The 18,852-nt window shown below is 48.5% G+C and overlaps 2 protein-coding genes across 2 annotated transcripts; one reads left to right on the top strand and one right to left on the bottom strand.

Annotated features, from left to right (window-relative positions):
• Positions 1-926: 926 nt before the first annotated feature.
• EGR2 (early growth response 2) lies at positions 927-6,269 on the top strand. Its single transcript, XM_007959003.1, has 3 exons — positions 927-1,025; positions 3,576-3,687; positions 5,017-6,269. The coding sequence occupies exons 1-3, from the start codon at positions 927-929 to the stop codon at positions 6,267-6,269; spliced, it is 1,464 nt and encodes a 487-aa protein (XP_007957194.1).
• Positions 6,270-13,803: 7,534 nt separating this feature from the next.
• Positions 13,804-14,616, bottom strand: ADO (2-aminoethanethiol dioxygenase). The gene has a single exon (XM_007958997.1). It carries the CDS (start codon positions 14,614-14,616, stop codon positions 13,804-13,806), a length of 813 nt encoding a protein of 270 aa, XP_007957188.1.
• Between the last annotated feature and the right edge of the window lie 4,236 nt (positions 14,617-18,852).

Below are 18,852 nucleotides of genomic sequence, written 5' to 3'. Positions count from 1 at the left end.
TATTTAAGAGTTTCTACTTTAAGAGAAAGGAGCCCTGGTGACACAGTGGTTTAAGAATTTGGCTGCTAACCCCGAAAGGTTGGAGGTTCCAACCCAGAACCCAATCGCTCCACAGGAGAAAGACGTGGCAGTCCGCTTTCATAAAGCTTTGAAAATCCTATGGGGGCAGTTCTACTCTGTCCTATTGACTCGGAATGGACTTGACAGCAGTTTATTTTATTTTATTTTTACTTAAAGAGACACGCTTAAAAATAAATAAAAGGTTACACAAAGTATCTACTGACCCGTTTCCAGCGGAGTTTCAGGTAAGGCCTCCCAGGGTTGGCCCCAGGCACCTTCCGGGGAGTCTGCACAGCCTGTGGCAGCGGCCCGTTGCCCCTGTCCCAACCCCAGCCCCTGGCACACCGGGGGCCTGACGCTGCGTAGTTCTTAGGAGCGGTGTGAGTCTTTGGAAAGCTCAGAAGAATTCCTGAAGGTCAGTCACTCCCATGTACTCTAACAAGCTTTCGAGGTGGGCCGGATAAGCCCGCCCCTCCTCCGTGTACCCCCTCCCCCATCGGTCCGCCACTGGGCTTCCTCCTCCCGGACTGGCGACAGCCGCAAACCTTGCGGTTCCCCCTCGACCGGGCCTCGTCCTGCCCTCCGCGCCAGGCTCCTCCAGGCACCCAGGAGCTCCCCCTCCGGGCGGTGAGTGTCGGCCGCCGGAGGGGTTGGCAGCACCCGCGCGGGGCGGCCCCAGCAACCCGCCCGCCTGTCCACCCACGTGCGAAGAGAGGAGCGAAGCGCGAGCAGTCTCCGCGCCCGCGCTCGCTGCCGGTGGGTGCCTTACCTCGGGGGTCTGCGGGGCCGTAACCAGAGCTCCGCCGCGACGACCCACATTGGCATAATTCCACATTTCTCTCTTTCTTTCGGACTCAGGACTGGAGATGCGAGTCGGGCTGCCCTCCGAGGCGTCGTCTTGCCGGTGGTCAGCGCGGGGGCCGCGGGGCCGGCCGGAGCGCAGGCGGAGCGGGCTGGAGCACGTGGTAAGACTGGAGTTTTCTTTTCGTTTTTTTAAAAAAAACGGACTTTGCACGTTTCTGCCTGGGTGGATTGCCTAGAAGGTTGCTAACGTTGCTGAGTTTTCCTGCGTTTTCTATTTCATACTCACTTCCAAACGGAAAACAGCGCACAGCGCGAGAGAATAACTTTCCCATATTTGCTGTGCTTATTTGAAGTCTGTGAGATGGCTGGCTCAGAACAGGTTTCGTGGCGGGCAGGGAGAGAGGCGATGCTGGAGTGGAGTAGCAGAAGCCGCGCCGGACCCCGGACCGGTGCACTCCAGCCCAGGCGGGAGCGGGCGCGCGGCGGCAGGTGAGCGGCCGGAGAGCCGCCTGCAGCTCCGCGCTCCCTCCACTGCGTGGCGCCGCCGCTCCCGCCCTCCCAGTTCCTGGCGAGACTGGGGCTGCTGCCGGTCGGGGAAGGAATGGGCCGGGCTCCAGGGGCAGTCTGCACGCTCAGTCCCCGGCCTTCGACGTCCTTGGAGCGGGAAAGGGCTAAGACAGTTTGCAACCTGCACTTAAAACCACGGGCCAGGCAGGTGACGACGCACCCGGCTGGGGTCCCAGGACCAGCCCCCCTTGAGGCCTCTGCCAGGTGCCGATAGCCCCCACCTCCCTCCCGAGCGGGCTAGGGCGCGCCGGGAGGTAGGAGCCGTGGAGCAACCTAGCATGCGCCGGTAACTGGACCCCTGAAAAGTTTTAAAAAATTGCTTTGGGAACTAAACAATTTTTTTTACTAGGGTCAATTTCTTTACCCGCAAAAGGAAACGCGCGTGAGGTGATGGAAGGTCTAAATTGTCTTTAAAGACGCTATGTGCTGTCATTCAGGACCTCACTGGGCTCACCGAGGTGGCTCTTGGTGAAGGAGACAATTTCCCTCCAAGTATATGGGTCCCAGAGTAGGGCTCGGGTGCGAGCAAGGCGCATCCCCGGAGCGTGGGCTTTCGGGAAGAGGAGGTGCTGTGGCGGCCAGGACGGGGAGTGAAGGTGAGGACGGGTGTCTTCGCGGCATCTGACGAATCATGGTGCCAAATGTCCCGTCTGCCGCCCGGGTACTCTTGGAGAGGTGGCTTCGAGGCGGGCGCTCCGGCGCGCAGTGCCAGCAGGGGGGTGTGTAGCGTAAGGTGTGCGAGTGGGTGTGTGACGAGACCTGCGGGGGCGAGAGTGTATGTAGCGGAAGTGGAGCGTGTGAGAGTGTGTGTATGTGTGTAGCGGGGCAGGGTGAGTGTCCAAAGCTCCATCTGGACGCCCCCACGCAGCCGACCGCCCAGACGCGCCGGGAAGCGCGCCCGCTCCTCGCACAGCTGAAGGGGGGCGGGGAGCGCGCGGGCTGAGGGCGGGGGCTCCTTAGGCTGAGGATTTGTCTCGAAGCTCCCCACAGTTATTCTGTGCCTCCTAGAGCCAACCCCTCAGCCCCAGGTGCCCAAAATACTTAAATAAACAAACAACCCAAAACCTGTTCCGTTTTCGTTCCGGTATAAATAGAACAGACTTTCCAAAAAAGCAATACCGCATTCACTCTTATCACCAGCTACTTCTTTCCACCAAGTAATTCAGAAAAAAGCAGTCAGCTTCCGTGAATGCATGCAGTATTTTTTTTTTTTTTTTTTCGCTGTCTCTTTTTTGCTTGCGGTTTTGAGCTGCCAAGAAAGTGAGTAGGGGTTTGACTGTAGTGTCTCGGCTCCACTCGGTTTCTTTCCGAAGTTTTATTTTCCGGAATGGCTCCCAAACAAGGGCTGGGGAGGCGGGGCCGCGCGCACCGGATCTTCGCCTTTTTTGGAAAGTCTCAGGGAACCGGAATTCCTTCTCGCCTGGGGAGGCCGCGCCGCCGCCCCGGCTCGCTAGCTTTCCTGCAGCGGCCGGAGAGGGGCCTGGGGCGCACCTCCCCTCCCCGCTGGGCTCTGCGTCTCAGACTCAGGTTGCGGCTGTGGCCCTGCGCCCTGGGTCTCTGCGGGTCCCCGTGGTCTGCGAGCGGGGAGAGGAGAGCCCGGCGGAGCCCGCGCTGCCGAGCCCGTATGCAAATCTGCCATGTGACGGCAAAAGCCGCCAGGCCCAGCCCTGTTCCTCAGTCCATATATGGGCAGCGACGTCACGGGCATTCAAGACCTGCCCATAAATACTTAGAGCAACACTTTCCGTCTTACTGAGAGCAGCAATTGATTAATAGCTCGGCGAGGGGACTCACTGTTATAATAACACTACACCAGCAACTCCTGGCATCCCAAGAGCCGGAACACAGACAGGAGTCAGTGGCAAATAGCGGGTTTTCTTTTTTCTTTAAAAAAAAAAACAACAGAAAACTTGTTTGGTAGTTTTATTGCTGTTGGATTTTTGATTTTTTTCTGGGTGGCTGCTTTTAAGTGTGGAGGGCAAAAGGAGATACCAACCCAGGCACAGTCCAACTCGTCTCCAAAACGGCTTCTCTGACACTCCAGGTAGCGAGGGAGTTGGGTCTCCAGGTTGTGCGAGGAGCAAATGATGACCGCCAAAGCCGTAGACAAAATTCCAGTAACTCTCAGTGGTTTTGTGCACCAGCTGTCTGACAACGTCTACCCGGTGGAGGACCTCGCCACCACGTCGGTGACCATCTTCCCCAATGCCGAACTGGGAGGCGGCCCATTTGACCAGATGAACGGAGTGGCTGGAGGTAAGCCGCGTGTCCCTTTGCGGGCGAGGAACAGTGCGGCTCGGAGGTGGTGGGTGGGGTATGGTGGATGTTCGGGACTCGGACAAGAGAGTTGGGCGCGAGGTGGACGGAGCTTCCAGAACTGGCTGTAAAGGCCGAAAGGGGGTGCAGGAAGAGCCCGGGAAGCAGGGACCCGGGCGCTGGAGCTGGACGCGCGGGCAGATGCGCTGGATCGCCAGCTAGCGGTCGGGCGCGCCAAGCTCAGGGATGGGGTGATAAAGGCGCCCCACAGGCTTCGGGACTTGAGCGGGCCTTTGGCCGTCAGTACTCTGGCCTCCCCTTTACCGAGGTGGAGGCAAAGTGACCGGAAAGTTTGAGCTTCTAGGGGAGAGCTGCGCGAATGGAGAGCCGAGCGGCGGGGAAGCGCCAGTACGAAGCGTCCGCCGCTCTGCTGGGGGCAGAGCAGACCCGGGGAAAATCTCGGAGCGCGCGCCCTCACCTGCGCGCCGCCCGCGAAGTTTAGGGGGTTATTGAGGCTGGGGCTCCGGGAGGGGGAAGCGGGGGGAAGGTGGAGGAAGGCGGGCGGCAGCGGGAAGCTGCCCCCGGGATGCGGAGAGAGGCCCGCGGGGGCAGAGGCGCCGCGGGTTTCCTTGGCGATGCTGGGGAAAGTCGTCTCCCGCGGCCCCCGCGCCTTCCTCGAAGCCCCGCCACTGGCCTCGGGCTGGGGCGGGGACGCGCGGGTGGCTTGCTAGGCAGAGAAGGTTGGGAAGGGAAACCTATAGACTCCGGCCCCCGCCGCCCGGGTCTCTCTCCAGCAGCCGTCAGCTGATGCACAGCGGGAGAAGGAGGGAGGGAAGCCACTGAAGATGAGGAACAGCTGGGAAGGGAGCACCCACCTCCCTTCCCGGGCTCCCTGCTTAGGCTGGCACCTTCGCAGCACTGGCTGGGTTGTTGGATGGTGTCTGTCCTGGAGCCCCAGCCGTGATACCTCTCAGGCAAAGGAAAGGGAGGGAAGTTCTAGGCAGATGGGGAATTTTTAATATTGTTGTTGCTATTATTGGGTGTTTTTATTGGGGACTAGAGCCACAGATGGCTGTGATTGGGGGCTGGGGAGCTCATTCTGCTTTCCTGGAGGTAGTTCTTGAGTTCCAGACTGTGTCTGCCTGCCACGGTAGGCTAGCCTCTTCTTATTGTCTCTGGGCCTGCTTTCTTCACCTGTTGAACTTTGCCCCATCTCTGCAGTGCTGGGATCCTGGGCCTTGAAATGGATTCTTGTGAAAGGGAGTTAGAAGGGAGTTCTTGGCCTGCATTCTCATTGCTCCACATCCATTCTGCCTTTTTCCTTCCCAGATGGCATGATCAACATTGACATGACTGGAGAGAAGAGGTCCTTGGATCTCCCATATCCCAGCAGCTTTGCTCCTGTCTCTGCACCTAGAAACCAGACCTTCACTTACATGGGCAAGTTCTCCATTGATCCCCAATACCCTGGTGCCAGCTGCTACCCAGAAGGCATCATCAATATTGTGAGCGCGGGCATCCTGCAAGGGGTCACCTCCCCAGCTTCGACCACAGCCTCGTCCAGCGTCACCTCTGTCTCCCCCAACCCACTGGCCACAGGACCCCTAGGTGTGTGCACCATGTCCCAGACCCAGCCTGACTTGGACCATCTCTACTCTCCGCCGCCACCGCCGCCTCCTTATTCCGGTTGTGCTGGAGACCTCTACCAGGACCCCTCGGCGTTCCTGTCGGCAGCCACCACCTCTACTTCCTCCTCCTCACTGGCCTACCCACCACCTCCTTCCTATCCATCCCCCAAACCAGCCACGGACCCAGGTCTTTTCCCCATGATCCCAGACTACCCTGGATTTTTCCCATCTCAGTGCCAGAGAGACCTACATGGTGTAGCTGGCCCAGACCGCAAGCCCTTTCCCTGCCCCTTGGACTCTCTTCGAGTTCCCCCTCCACTCACCCCGCTCTCCACCATCCGCAACTTTACCCTCGGGGGCCCCAGTGCTGGGGCCGCAGGACCAGGGGGCAGTGGAGGCAGTGAGGGACCTCGGCTGCCTGGCAGCAGCTCAGCCGCAGCTGCCGCCGCATACAACCCCCACCACTTGCCACTGCGGCCCATCCTGAGGCCTCGCAAGTACCCAAACAGGCCCAGCAAGACCCCAGTGCATGAGAGGCCCTACCCGTGCCCAGCAGAAGGATGTGACCGGCGCTTTTCTCGCTCCGATGAGCTTACTCGGCACATCCGAATCCACACGGGCCACAAGCCCTTCCAGTGTCGTATTTGCATGCGCAACTTCAGCCGCAGTGACCATCTCACCACCCACATCCGCACTCACACTGGCGAGAAGCCCTTTGCCTGTGACTACTGTGGCCGAAAGTTTGCCCGGAGTGACGAGAGGAAGCGCCACACTAAGATCCACCTGAGGCAGAAGGAGCGGAAGAGCAGTGCCCCCTCAACGTCGGTGCAGGCAACTTCCACGGTTGCCTGTGTTGGGGGCACACAGGCTGGGGGGGCCCTGTGTAGCAGCAACAGTGGTACTATGGGTGGGGGGCCACTCGCCTCTTGCTCTTCTCGGACCAGGACACCTTGAGATGAGACTCAAGTTGACACACGAGTTCCTTGAGGCCTGCCCGAGGCCCGTCATCCACAGGAGCTGCACAGCAAACACTACCACCCTTTCTTGCCCCTCCCTCCCTTCATTGGGCAAAGAGCCTTAGTGGAGCCCAGTGCTGTCCCCCTTTCCACTTAAAAGCAGGTCCTTCTTAAAACTCAGTCCATTTTAATCTCATAGATGAGTTGACTATCAACCCATGGTAAAGGAGAGGCTTGGAAGGGGCTTGGGTGGGATTGGCCGGTCTAGGGGGCTGAGGTCTATCCCTGCTGTAAAGGGTTGTTTGACTAGGTTTTGCCCCCCCACTCCCACCCCTTTACTTTGACTCATTACAGGTTTTTGACTCTGGATGTCAGTTATTCTGGGACTTTTTTCTACGATAGGTTGGGAGATGCTGGTCTCTCCAAGTGGGGACAGCTGAAAGAAGCAAAACTGATGTGCACTTTATGGCTTGGGACTGATTTGGGGACGCTGTACAGTGAGTGAAGCATGGTCTTTGTGCCACGTTCTCTGACCCTAGAGCAGTGAATCAAAGCTTATCTAGTCGTCTCAACCCTTTAAGCAATATTGTCAACTCAGAGACAGAAGTGCAATGTGAAGGGAGGGACATGGCAATATCTGCTCCTTTTTGAGTTGTTTGAGAAACGCAAAAACTATTTTTTTCAGTGTATATCCACTAGATTTTGTGTATTTTTGATGTGCACTGTTCTCCAAGTTCTAAACCTTTGGGAAAAAAGTTAAGCATTTATTATCTCTTGAGATGAGTTAGAGGTTAACTTATTTAAAGGGGGATGTACATATATTCTCTGAAATTAGGATGCATGCATTGTGTTGGAAGTGTCCTTGGTGCCTTGTGTGATGTAGACAATGTTACAGTGTCTGCATGTAAATGGGTTGCCTTACTATGGAGGGGAAAATCACACCCTGGGTTTAGTACGGCTGTATATTTCTGCCTATTAATATTTGGAATTTTTTTTTAGAAAGTATATTTTTGTATGCTCTGTTTTGTGACTTAAAGTGTTACCTTTGTAGTCAAATTTCAGATAAGAATGTAAATAATGTTATTGGAGCTGACTTGTTTGGTTATTAGCTCTTAATAGTTGTGGAAATATAAATAATCTATTCTAATGAAAAACCACTAATTGAATTTCAGATAATGGATGGTTTATGACTATAGTGTAAATAAATACTTTTTGACAATATTTTGGCTGCAGAAATCATTTCTGAAAGACTTGTTGGGTGCTGTCAAGTCAAGCCTGACTGGCTGGGAATTCAACCGCTGTACAAAGGACAGTAGGACTGAACAGTTCTCAACACTAGCAGGTTAAAAGGGTTCTGGCCAAGCCAAGACCTCCAAGTTTTCGTTGCTCGCCTATCAGCATCAGCCCTCGAACCCCAAAGTAATCTCCATTCACAATCAAACATTAGTGTTTGGGGATTTCCCTCAGACATTAGTGTAAGACTGGGGAGGCGGTGTTTTGACTCATTGTTCCGTCCCCTAAAACAGCCTATAGCCTCTCTCCATTCCTGAGTGGGCTCCGGAAAATAAATACTTACAAACAAGTGCCCACTCGGAGACTACATATTTGTGACTGCTTTCAGAACCCTGACCAGAGCCTGGAACTCAGACGAGATGTGGCTTTGTGGAAAGTGTGGTGGTGTGGTCAAGCTGGAAATGACTTTCGGGTTCCAGGATTAGTCTCATGACCACAGAAAACTTTTTGAAAAGCACTATCACCTCTTCAGATCAAAGATGCTCTCAGGCACCGCTGATGACAGAAATAATGGGTTGCCAAAGGAATTGCCCCGGACTCATCTCTCCAGCCTTCACTCCTCAACCGATTAACCCTATTCTGAAGGATCATTAATATGCCATAGGTTTCATGGCTCTAAAGACTATCAAAATACATTAGCCCTTAAAAAAAAAAAAAAAGACAATCTGTATTAAAATAGGCAAATATAGTCCTCCATCATACTGGATAATGGTTTGCAAAGGAATGTAATATAGGGTTCATTTCACTGCAAGGCTTTTGTAGTGATTTTAAAATAGAAACCTATCAGAAATGTCACTTACCTATCATACAAGCAAATGAAGTGTTTTTGCTAAGTTACCATATTTGCCCTAAAATCTTTAACTTCATCCACTACTTGCAGATCCTTACACAAGTGTAACGTTTCATGCTGCCCACTGTTTAGCTGGATCTGAAAACCCCTTCGTTTATCCTGTCACTATTAGACGTAGTTGGTAACTGATGACCTGTATTTCAGGACAGTAGTGATAGCTCCACCTGGAAACCACCTTTGCCCTTACCAGCACTAGATTTTGAGAACCAATTTGTGAAGGTAATTAACCTTTCTTCTGTATCTCTTCTCTTTATACCTCAAAGATGCAGAATGTTTTTTTTCTGTAACTTCTAAATAGGTTTCAAAACTTCTGTGAGATTTTCCTAGTGACTAGTGTTTTTCCATTAGATAGTATTTCCCAGTTTGTCAGCATGTTAATCATCCTTGCTTGGTCCATTTTGATAAAGTATGTACAAAACAGTAACACATTTTGATAGTTCTGTTTTTAATGACTATTTCTCTTCTACCCAAGATTCCATTATATTAAAATACAGTACCCCAATTTTTTATCATTTTGCCAAATTTTAATGTCAGAGCACCACCAATCAAGAAAATCTAAACTGTTTACTAAGCTATAGAGTAACAGCCATTTTTACAGTAAGATTGATAAAAGCCCAATCAGTTACATAACTGCTTTCACCTGGACGTGGGCTTGTTGCGGTGGCAGTAACATACCATAAGTACCATCACCCCTCAGTGTTTTCTCAGAGCAAACCTTGTGGCTTTCACCCTCTTATTCCAACATGTTAGGTCACTATCTCTCATCAGATTTTGCTGTGCTTGACACCTTTGGGGTCCTTTTTGCTGGTGTCTATTTTTTTTTCACCTTACTCAAGAAATTCAACATAAGCCTGCTCCTTTTAATCTCTTACATATGCTTTATTGAGTATTATTGTTTCAGTTGTTACTGGGAGCTATTAAAAAGTAACTTCTAGCAAATAATTCCTTAAAGATTCATAATGCTTTTGAGATGGCTCAGTGCACATTAAAAATAGGTATATTAAATCTAAGTAAGGTTTTTAAGTGCTCCTAAATGAGGTTTGGAAATTTTAGTTTCCTAACTGCTAACAAAATTAAGGCAAACTGTTTTCATATATTTAAAAAAATGGTTTCAGCGATGTTGTAACAGTCCAGCATGTTTTTTTTTTTTTTTTTGAGGGAAAAAATGGTCAGCATCAACAAAAATGTTGCTAGTCTAAGTACAGGCATATATTATGCCTGTGTCAAGTTCTGCAAGATAGTAAGATGTTACGTTAAATAACTAAAAAAGTTCCACAGAAAAAAAGACAAGAAATATTTAAGTCCTAAGATTGTTTTCTATTAGGATTGAAATCTCTGTGTTTCCTTGCACTGTATTTTCCTTTAAATGTATAGGGAGCTTTTTTCTGTTGTGGCAGAACAGTATGGTTAGGCTTTAGTTTCCAATGTGTTTTCACTTAGAATGTTTCAAAGCTCACTCTCAAGGAAATAAACAACTACTTTTAAATTTATATTCTTGGACATTAGAAATTTGCAAGCCACCAGTTTTCAGTGTAACATAATCTTACCATACAGACTGTGAACCTTCAACAATCAAAACACAGACATCAAATATTTTCCCTCTCCATTTTGCAATAATCAAATAAGATCTACCTCTACACAATTTCAAACATGTCTTTATTTTCCAAAAGTACACTGAATGACTGTAACCCAGGAAATGGAAAACATTCCTGGTTTTGAAGAGCAAGTATCTATGTGGGACTTACAAACGGTTTCCTTCTTTGACAGTAGATGCCTCACTGCACTGGAAGTGATCAGTGGTCGGCTTCTACGTGTAACCTGAAGTTCCGGATCCAGATCAGCAGTTACAGGAGTGGTGCTACCCTCAGGTTAGAGTTGAATAGCAATGGCCAAGGCCGTGAATTAAAGATATACTGCTGCTTCTTTGGGCAGCAGAACTAGATAAGAGTACAAGATTCAGGAACAGATGAATTAGGACAGAGTCCTTCTGAGATGCCAAGACTGAGGCACCCGTGTGGGAACATGCAAAAGGGGGAACAGAAGGTATGCATTCTGGGAGAAGTTAAGGGTTATTAGTGTGAAAGGGTCAGAGAACTCACTTCTGTTTACAAAACATGTATTACTTGAAAAGTAGGCCATGATTTTCATTAATAAAACAGCAGTTGTGTCCACTCAATACATGCAAGATCAGGCTTAGTAAAAATCAATTCTTATATAGTAGGTAGGTACACAATACTGTCTTTCATTGATAGAGCTGATCATTAATATAACTAGAAAATTAAAAAGGTTTAGGAGTATTTATACAGTTTCTCACCCATGAGAGGCAATTATTGCATGTTATTCAACAGAAAAGTTCAAAGTGATTGCTATCATTGTGCTCATTAGTCTCTCCTACAGGAAGGTAGCTTTTATCCCAGTTGTTACCAAAACTTAAGTCTATATTGCAGGAATACACGGAAATATAGAGCAGCACGTGCAGTCAGTCATGACTCACAGTGTATGCATAGAGTGGCAAGGTTCTCTGCACCACACTCTCTCTGTAGAGAGAATAATCTTTCCTTCAGTGGCCCACTAAAACAATTACATTTAATTTTCCCCACTGATTTACTCAGAATTTATTAGTGAAACAAGTTTCAATGTTCTTATTGAACTAAAAGATCATATTGCTGTTTTAGCCTACAAATTTCAATTATTCTTTTGAAAAGCACCATAGATTTTTTTCCCCTCCAAATTGCCTGTAATTAAGTACTCTAAAATTTTTTTCATAATGAATTTGGAACAGTTCTTCCTTTGTTATTGATCTACTGTCAGCATGAGTTTTTGTGGGTTAGTTTGATGTGCTCCAGGTTGTAGAACACATAACATTAATGTAACAACCCTTGTAAGTTTATCAACTTTTTTGCTACAATATAAATAAAAAGATAGGTAATGCAGTTGATTAATTATACACATGCATTAATGTGCTACAAAAGAAAAATGTGATATTTTATTCTGGCAACACTTTTCTAAGACTATCATAATTTGCATATTCAGAATTTATTTTCAAGCTTGAGTGGCAGAATTGCTTCAAACTGCCCCCAAGACATATTAAACTACACCAAGAATGTGAAGCTACAATAAAAGTTTTTGTAACTCAGGAGAAAATGCTTGGCAGTAGGCATGTATTATACCTCTGTCAGGTTTTGTAAGATAAATGGCATATCACATTAAATAATCTTTAAAAAAAAAAAAAAATCCTTCACCCTGAGCCTGTGTAATCCAGTGTGCATAAAGAGGCAAAGGCACATACTATTCCCTTACAGGGTCAACAAATGCTTTCCACAATAGCAATCTCCCTTTATTTCAGATATTGGAACTCCACTGCCACTTGGGCAAGTTAATCAAGTGGGCTTAGATGACTGCTGGCCCACTTGATGTGTTTATTTTCACAATTTGTTTTTAGTTTTGTGAAAAAGAAAATCCTATAAATAGTAAAAAGAGGGAAACAATAGTGCTCCATGTCCTGAAGCAAATGGTGTCAATACATTTGTCAACAAGGTGAAGTTGATTAGCCTATTAAAAGGACAAAAATAAAAGTAGTCAACAGATAGAACAATTGGTCATTTCAAGGGGTTGTTATTATGAGCCCTGGAGTCCGCCTGACTCAAGCCCTCCTTGGGTTTCTGAGGCAGTATCAATAGATTACCCAACCTTCCTTCTGAGGAGTGGCTGATGGGCTTGAACTGCCAGCCTTCTGGTTAGCAGTCAAGTGCCTAGGAAGTGTTTACTTCCAACTTCTGGTGCCTGAATGACTACTGTTGTTATGTGCCATGGAGTCAGACCTGACTCATAGCGACCCCTCTTTGGTTTCCCAGGCAGGAGCTCTGGTAGCATAGTGGCTAAGACACTTTCCTGCTAACCAGACGGCTGGCGGTTCAAACCCACCAGCCACTCCTTGGAAGGAAGGTTGGGCAATCCTACTTCCGTAGTGATACTGCCTCGGAAACCCAAGGAGGGGTCGCTATGAGTCGGGTTTGACTCGACAGCACATAACAACAACAACAACATCACTATGGAAGTAGGATTGCCCAATCTTCCTTCCGAGGAGGAGGGGCTGGTGGGTTTGAACCACCAGCCTTCTGGTTAGCAGTCAAGTGCCTTAGGCACTATGCTACCAGAGCTCCTGAAAGCCTAGTAGTATAGCTTATTCTCAATTTTCCAGGCTTGACCATCTGTGTCTTTTATCCGTTCCTATAGAAAACCAAATTAGATGAAGCAAGTATTTACGCTCTCCTCTTGGAAGGGTTCAGAGCCAACACTGCTAGCAACACACAGCTGGACCCACCAACCCTCTGGAACACTGGCGTTCCTGAGAGAATGCGAAACATTCCTCAACATATTTTTCTCTACTTTTGCAGGAAATACCGTAAGTAAATAAAGATACTGAATTCAACAGCTGGTTAGGGGTGTTTTACATTCAGTTTGGAAGCGTAACTGATTCAACATCTTCAAATCTTCTGGTTAGAAAATACTGAATTGTCCTATAGACTCTTAAAAGTACTTTGAAGGAAAAAAAAGTCATTTGAGGATAATATAGTCTTTGCATTAAAGGAGAATCTGAAACAGATCAGCTCAAGTCAGATCTGGAGGCTGATGGGAAAGAAAAGCTTTAGGTGACCATTTGTACTGAGATACACAGGTGCTGAATTTCTTAGATGCTGCTAAAGTAAACCAGATGTGGCTACTGGGTTAGTGAGGAAAGAAATCGTGTCTTCTGCATGCATAGTTGTGTTTTGAGAGTGATTCCCCTAACTCTGCAAAAGGATTTTTCACAACGAATCAAATAAGTAAGACAGGTGGCTTTAAACAATAGCTCATGTCTTAAACTTGGTTTTTACCAATGACTTGAATCAAAAACAACTCAAGCTACTGACTCATGCAGTCAATAAATTAAAACTATAACAATAAGGATAAGGACAAAAGGGCGTAAGTGAAAATTAAACCCTATTTACTGAAGGATTAAAAAAAAAAAACCCTACTTAGTGTATTTTGAATTGATTTTGTATTTGGGTGAGGAACAGGGAAAAGATATTTTCATTATGGCTTTAGGATGGAAGCGCTTCAAATAGTTCCCTGCCCCCCCTCCCCCAAATCAAAATCCTGGTGGCAGTGACAGAGCCAGGAAATCTTGCCTCCCCGCCTAACCCGCCCCCGTAACCGTGCCCGGTGGCTGCAGTCCAATCGCCAGCGCTTCCCAAGACTCCAGAAGAAGCGACTACTGCCCGTTACTTAGTAGATCCAATGCCAAAGCGGGGGTTAGGGAGAGAGCCCTTGTGGTGGGTGGCCGGTAGCCAGGGCCAGATAGGGATGGGGAACGTCTTCAGGCCACCGCTCCCGGGCGCCAGCGGCTTCAAGGGAAGACCTTGGGACCTGGATAAGGTTCCCCCTCGCACCAGAAGTCATCAGCCTGCGGGGTCTCCAGGAGCCATACCTCTCGGGGCAGGTCACAAGCCGAGCCGGAGGCCTCCTTGGGCCCGACGGGCTCCAGCACTCGGTAATAATGGCAGTCTCGGCCGTCGTCGGGGTCGTAGGGCGGGGCCAGGATGTCCAGGAAGGCGGCGGGGCCGTCCACTGCGTCGATCTGGTGCAGGTTGTCCCGGTGAGGGGTGAGGACGCAGGGTCCGCTGGCCTCAGTGTACTCGGCCCGCGAGCGCATTACGCCTGGCCGAACGGCATCCCGCTCTTGAGCCTGCAGCGGCGGCTCGAACTGCTGCTCAGGCAGAGGGGCCCGCGGCCTTTGCCCACTGCCCGCCTCCAGCTTGTCCATGCAGCTGATGCGCACAGTGCCGTAGAGAACCTTAAGCATGCCGTGCATGCCTGGATGGTCGTGCAGCGGGATGGACGTGCCATTCTTGAGTAGGAACACGCCGAGGCTGAACCCGTCGGTCTCATAGATGTGCATGTAGGTGACTGGTGGCAGGTTGGGCGGCAGTGGTTGCAGCGTGGCCTTGCGTGGGGCGATGTTCAGATCCTCGGCGCGAACCTGGGTCAGCAGGCTCTTCAGTTTGCTCAGGTTTTCCGGGAAGCCCGGCGGCATCGCCGCCTCCGGGCCTGGCGCCGCACCGCGGTCGGAAGCGCTGCGGCCGCGCCCGCTGCCCCGGAAGGTGAGGCACGCCTGGCGGGCGATCCGTTGGATCAGGGAGGCCATATTGTCTCGGGGCATGTTCTTCTGTTCCTCCGCGTTCCGGGGCCTTCCTCCTCCGCCCCCCGCTCTCCTCCGCTGTTTGTGGTCCCCGGCGGCCGCCAGGCTGCCCGCAGCCCGGGGCGAGGCGGGAGGCCCCGCAACTATTGGCCCGGGCGCGCGGCGCCGCTGCTGCCAACCTCAGCAGCCAAGCGCCCGCAACCGCTTGGCGCGCCGCCTCGCGTTCTCTCCGAGCGCGCAAGCGCACGGCCCACTCCCCGCACTCACACTCCGGGAGCAGGTACCGGACGGGCGGACGGTACCAGGCTTTGCCTTACGCCCCACGCTCCATTCAAGCGGCCCGTACCTAGGACGGTGGCCGGGAGCCCCAGGTGCCCTGCAGAGCATGCTGGGATTTGTAGTCCGAGATTCCGTATTGACTTTGTGAGCGTTCCTTTTGTCACTTGGAATGGGAAAGGAACAGTAGACATATTGAGAATAAATCGGCCTTTTTTTGTGTTCCACGGTATGTGTGTGCTTGTCTGAAAAAAGGTGAATTGGTTGCAACCGAAGTAGCCACTTAACTACAACTCCCGGCATCCTCGTCAAGCTGGTTGACGCACTTCCGGCAGCTGGGTTATGGCGTGTGGAGGTATTTGGCTATTACAAGGAACAGGGCAAGAGGATCGTTAACCTTTTGGCGCCGTTTGGCCTTTTCAGCTGCCGGGGTCGCCTTCTTCTGCCCGCTCTCCTGAGAAGATTGTTGAATAAACGTTGGTTTCTCGTGATCGTCTGGGCAGCACTGTCTGCCATGGAAGTTGAGAGACGGCGCTTTCGTAATTTTCTGTATCTTAGGAGGTGAGAGGGTCGGAGCCTTCCCTGGTTATCACCACTGTTACTCTGCACAGCCGGGCCCAGCTGTTGTTTGCATCAGGGTCTGATGATGCTGCTCTTCTGGTCACATCGCACGACAGTCTTTTGCTGGGAGGACTTGAGAGACTGTTTGCTGTTGTCAAGGATTCTGAATGCTAGTGGTTATCAAACCTTGGTTTACTTAAGAAACACCAGGTTATAGCGGAAGGGGCTTTTTAAAAATGCAGTTGCTGGTCATCATCCGGAGATTGATTCACTGCGGGATTTTGAGGCATCCTCAGACAAGCTTTTGACCGTCATTTTCGACTCATTTTTATTAGTGAAGTGAATTAATTTTTCACATAAGCAGATCATGATGGGAAAAAAAATTAGATACCACGATTTTAAAATTAGCCCTGAATTAAAAAGTCCTTTTGGACGTCTAAACTAAATGTACGTTTCTTGTTCGTTTTTAAATTGGGCTGGTTCAGTAAATCCTCTCCAGTTGAGATAGGTACGTTTTGGTTTTAGTGGGCTAGGTACCCAACTAGCAAGCACTCACTATATGCCAGGCACTGTGTTGGTGCATTGCTTAGCAAATATTCTACTTAATCTTCACAACAGCTCTTAAGAGGTAGACACTATTCTTTTTCCATCTTCGCAGATGAGAGACTACATTGCACAAATGCACACACTAGTAATCAACAGGATATAAGCAGCAGAGCAGAAGTAAGTACAGTTTTACAAAAAAAAAAAAAATTAGCAGCTTGAATTGTAAAAAGCACCCAATGGGGAGTCAGCATATTGTTTTTTCAGCCTACTGTGTAACTTACAAGCTATATATATTTGAATAGAATTTAGTCTCTTAGGTCTTCAGTTTATGCATTTGTAGAATGCTGGGTTTAGGGTAAGGATGGTCCTGAACCCTGGATACTCATCAAGCCACTGGGGAGCCTTAAAAAGTAAAAATTTCCTAGACAAATTATCTAGTCAAAAAGGAATATACCTATGACCGTATATAAGGCTGATGGATGATATTTCTTCATGCATATTTGTATGTGCTGTAAGAAGGTTTGTATAAATAGAACTGATGGAACAAAGTTGTGATAACTTCTTAGCCACAGCCATCAACCCTGAGGGAGTGAGTTGTTGGACCTGTGGGCTCAAGACCATGGTTGCAGGGGACATCAAGCTCAATTGGCATTACATACTACCTAAAAACATTGTTTTCCATCCTGCTTTGGTGAGTAGCAACTGGGGTGTTAAAAGCTTGCAAGTGGCCAACTTGATGCAACAATTGGTTTCTCCTCATCTGGAGCAAAGAAGAATGAAGAAAAGATGCATGGAAACAGTTAATCCAAAGGACTAGTGGACTGTGTGAACCTCAGCCTATATGACCATGAGACCAGAAGAATTAGATGGTGCCCAGCTACCACTGCTAACCACTCAGAAAGGGATCAGTGTAGCAGAGTCTGAATAGAGTGGGAGAACAATTTGGAACAAAACTCAAAATCAAAAAAGACCAGGCTTACTGGTCTGATAGAGGCTGGTGAAACCCCCAGGACTATGGCCGTTAGTCATTGTTCCAGCCTGAAACTGAACTCACATCTGTGGCTTCCAGCCAAACGCTAGGCATATAGGTACACTCAGAACAGTCAATCATGGGAGATCAGAAGGGCAGTGTTTGCACAGGGAAATAGCTCGGGGCAGGAATGCATGGGAAAGATGGACATGGAAAAAGTAGCCACAAGGAGAAGAGAGCTGTTCGATTGTGAGGATTGCAATCAATGTCATGAAACAATGTGTATGAACTGTATGGAAAATGAATTTGCTCTAAATTTTCACCCAAATAACAATTAAAAAAGTAGTGTCTGCATCCCATTTCAAAGATTCTGATTTAGAAGAACTGAAGTGAGTCCTGGACTTTTTATTTTTAAGATGTTTTCCAGTTAATTTTTTTATTATCAGCCTCATTTGTGAGCCACTGTTAGATTGTAAATAGTGAACCAGCCCTTAATGTTAGGTGATTCTGATCATCGTGTGTGCTGTCAAGTTGATTCTGACTCATAGTGACCATATAGGACAGAGTAGAACTAACTGCCCCATAGGGTTTTCCAGGCAGTAATCTTTACAGCAGTAAATTGCCAGGTCTTTTGTCCTGTGGAGCTGCTGGGGTTCAGATTTCAGACTTTTGGTTAGCGCCCCAGTGCTTTAACCATCGTGCCACTCGAACACTTTGATTCTGATTAAAACCATCAAAACCCACTCTCATTGAATCAATTCCAACTCATAGCGACCCCCATTGGGTTTCTGAGGCAGTAAATCTTTACAGATGTAGATTGCCCCATCTTCCTTCTGCAGAGTGGCTGGTGGGTTTGAACTACCAACCCTCTGGTTAGCAGTCAGATGCCTTAGGCACTGCACCGCCAGAGGTCCTTTTGATTCTGATTATTTCTTTTAGAAAATAAGATTGTTTTCTTTTTCAGAGGTTGCCAAGTCAAAAGTTCACCATGTAAAGAAATTCCATGCAATCTCTAAAGTCAGGAATGTTTACATTAAAGAAAAAAATCTTCCTTCCTTCCTTTACAAACTTACTGGTTTTATTCCTAATTATGTATTATTAGTGGGAGATACAGATTCCATAGGGCACAGACTTTAGTAACAGACAGATCTGTTTGATTTCTAAATCTGTCACTCCTTCATAGCTGTAGGTACGGACATTACTGAAGCGCAATATTTTCTAAAACAGGGTAATACACATATGTAAATCACTGATGACAGCATTTAGGACATAAACACTGCCCCATAAGAAGTTGTTGTTAGTGTCAAATTGATTCTAACTCAGTGCCCCTATAGGACAGAGTAGATTTGTGTCATAGGGTTTTCTTGGCTGGAATATTTGTGAAAGCAGATTACCTTGTGTTTTCTCCCGTGGAGCAGCTGGTGGATTTGAACCACCTACCCTTTGGGCCAAGCTCTTAACTATCTTGCCACCAGAGCTCCTTGCCCTATAAGCAGTAGCCATTGTTACAGTTTTAATGTGAAAAAAAAAAAAAAATACAGTTAAAAACCAATGAGTTTATAATTTTCAGCAAATATTGAAATGAAATTTCACTTGTCTTGTGAGTCAGCTTCAGGGTAGTGATAAAAACATATTTGTGTTGGTTGGACCAAATACCTGGTAATACCATCCTTTGGGCCCTTGGTATGCATCTTTGGCCTAAGAGTTTAAGGTTTCCAAACACTACCTACTTGTATCAGAATCGGGTTGTTGAAAGCACAGATTTCCAGATCTCACTAGAGACCTGCTGCATCGGAATCTTTTGCCCATTAAAGTTTCTTGAGAACTGCTTAGTGTCCACAGGGCATGTGCTACTCTTCAGGTCACAGGCTGGCTACCTCCATAATTCCTTTTGATGCTGCCCA

This window comes from Orycteropus afer, unplaced genomic scaffold (assembly GCF_000298275.1).
Source record: "Orycteropus afer afer isolate SDZICR_OR568_19922 unplaced genomic scaffold, OryAfe1.0 scaffold00016, whole genome shotgun sequence".
In the NCBI taxonomy this organism is placed as follows: domain Eukaryota; kingdom Metazoa; phylum Chordata; class Mammalia; order Tubulidentata; family Orycteropodidae; genus Orycteropus; species Orycteropus afer.
The sequence above is the reverse complement of the archived record's forward strand: the minus strand, read 5'-3'. Positions and strand labels throughout refer to the sequence as shown.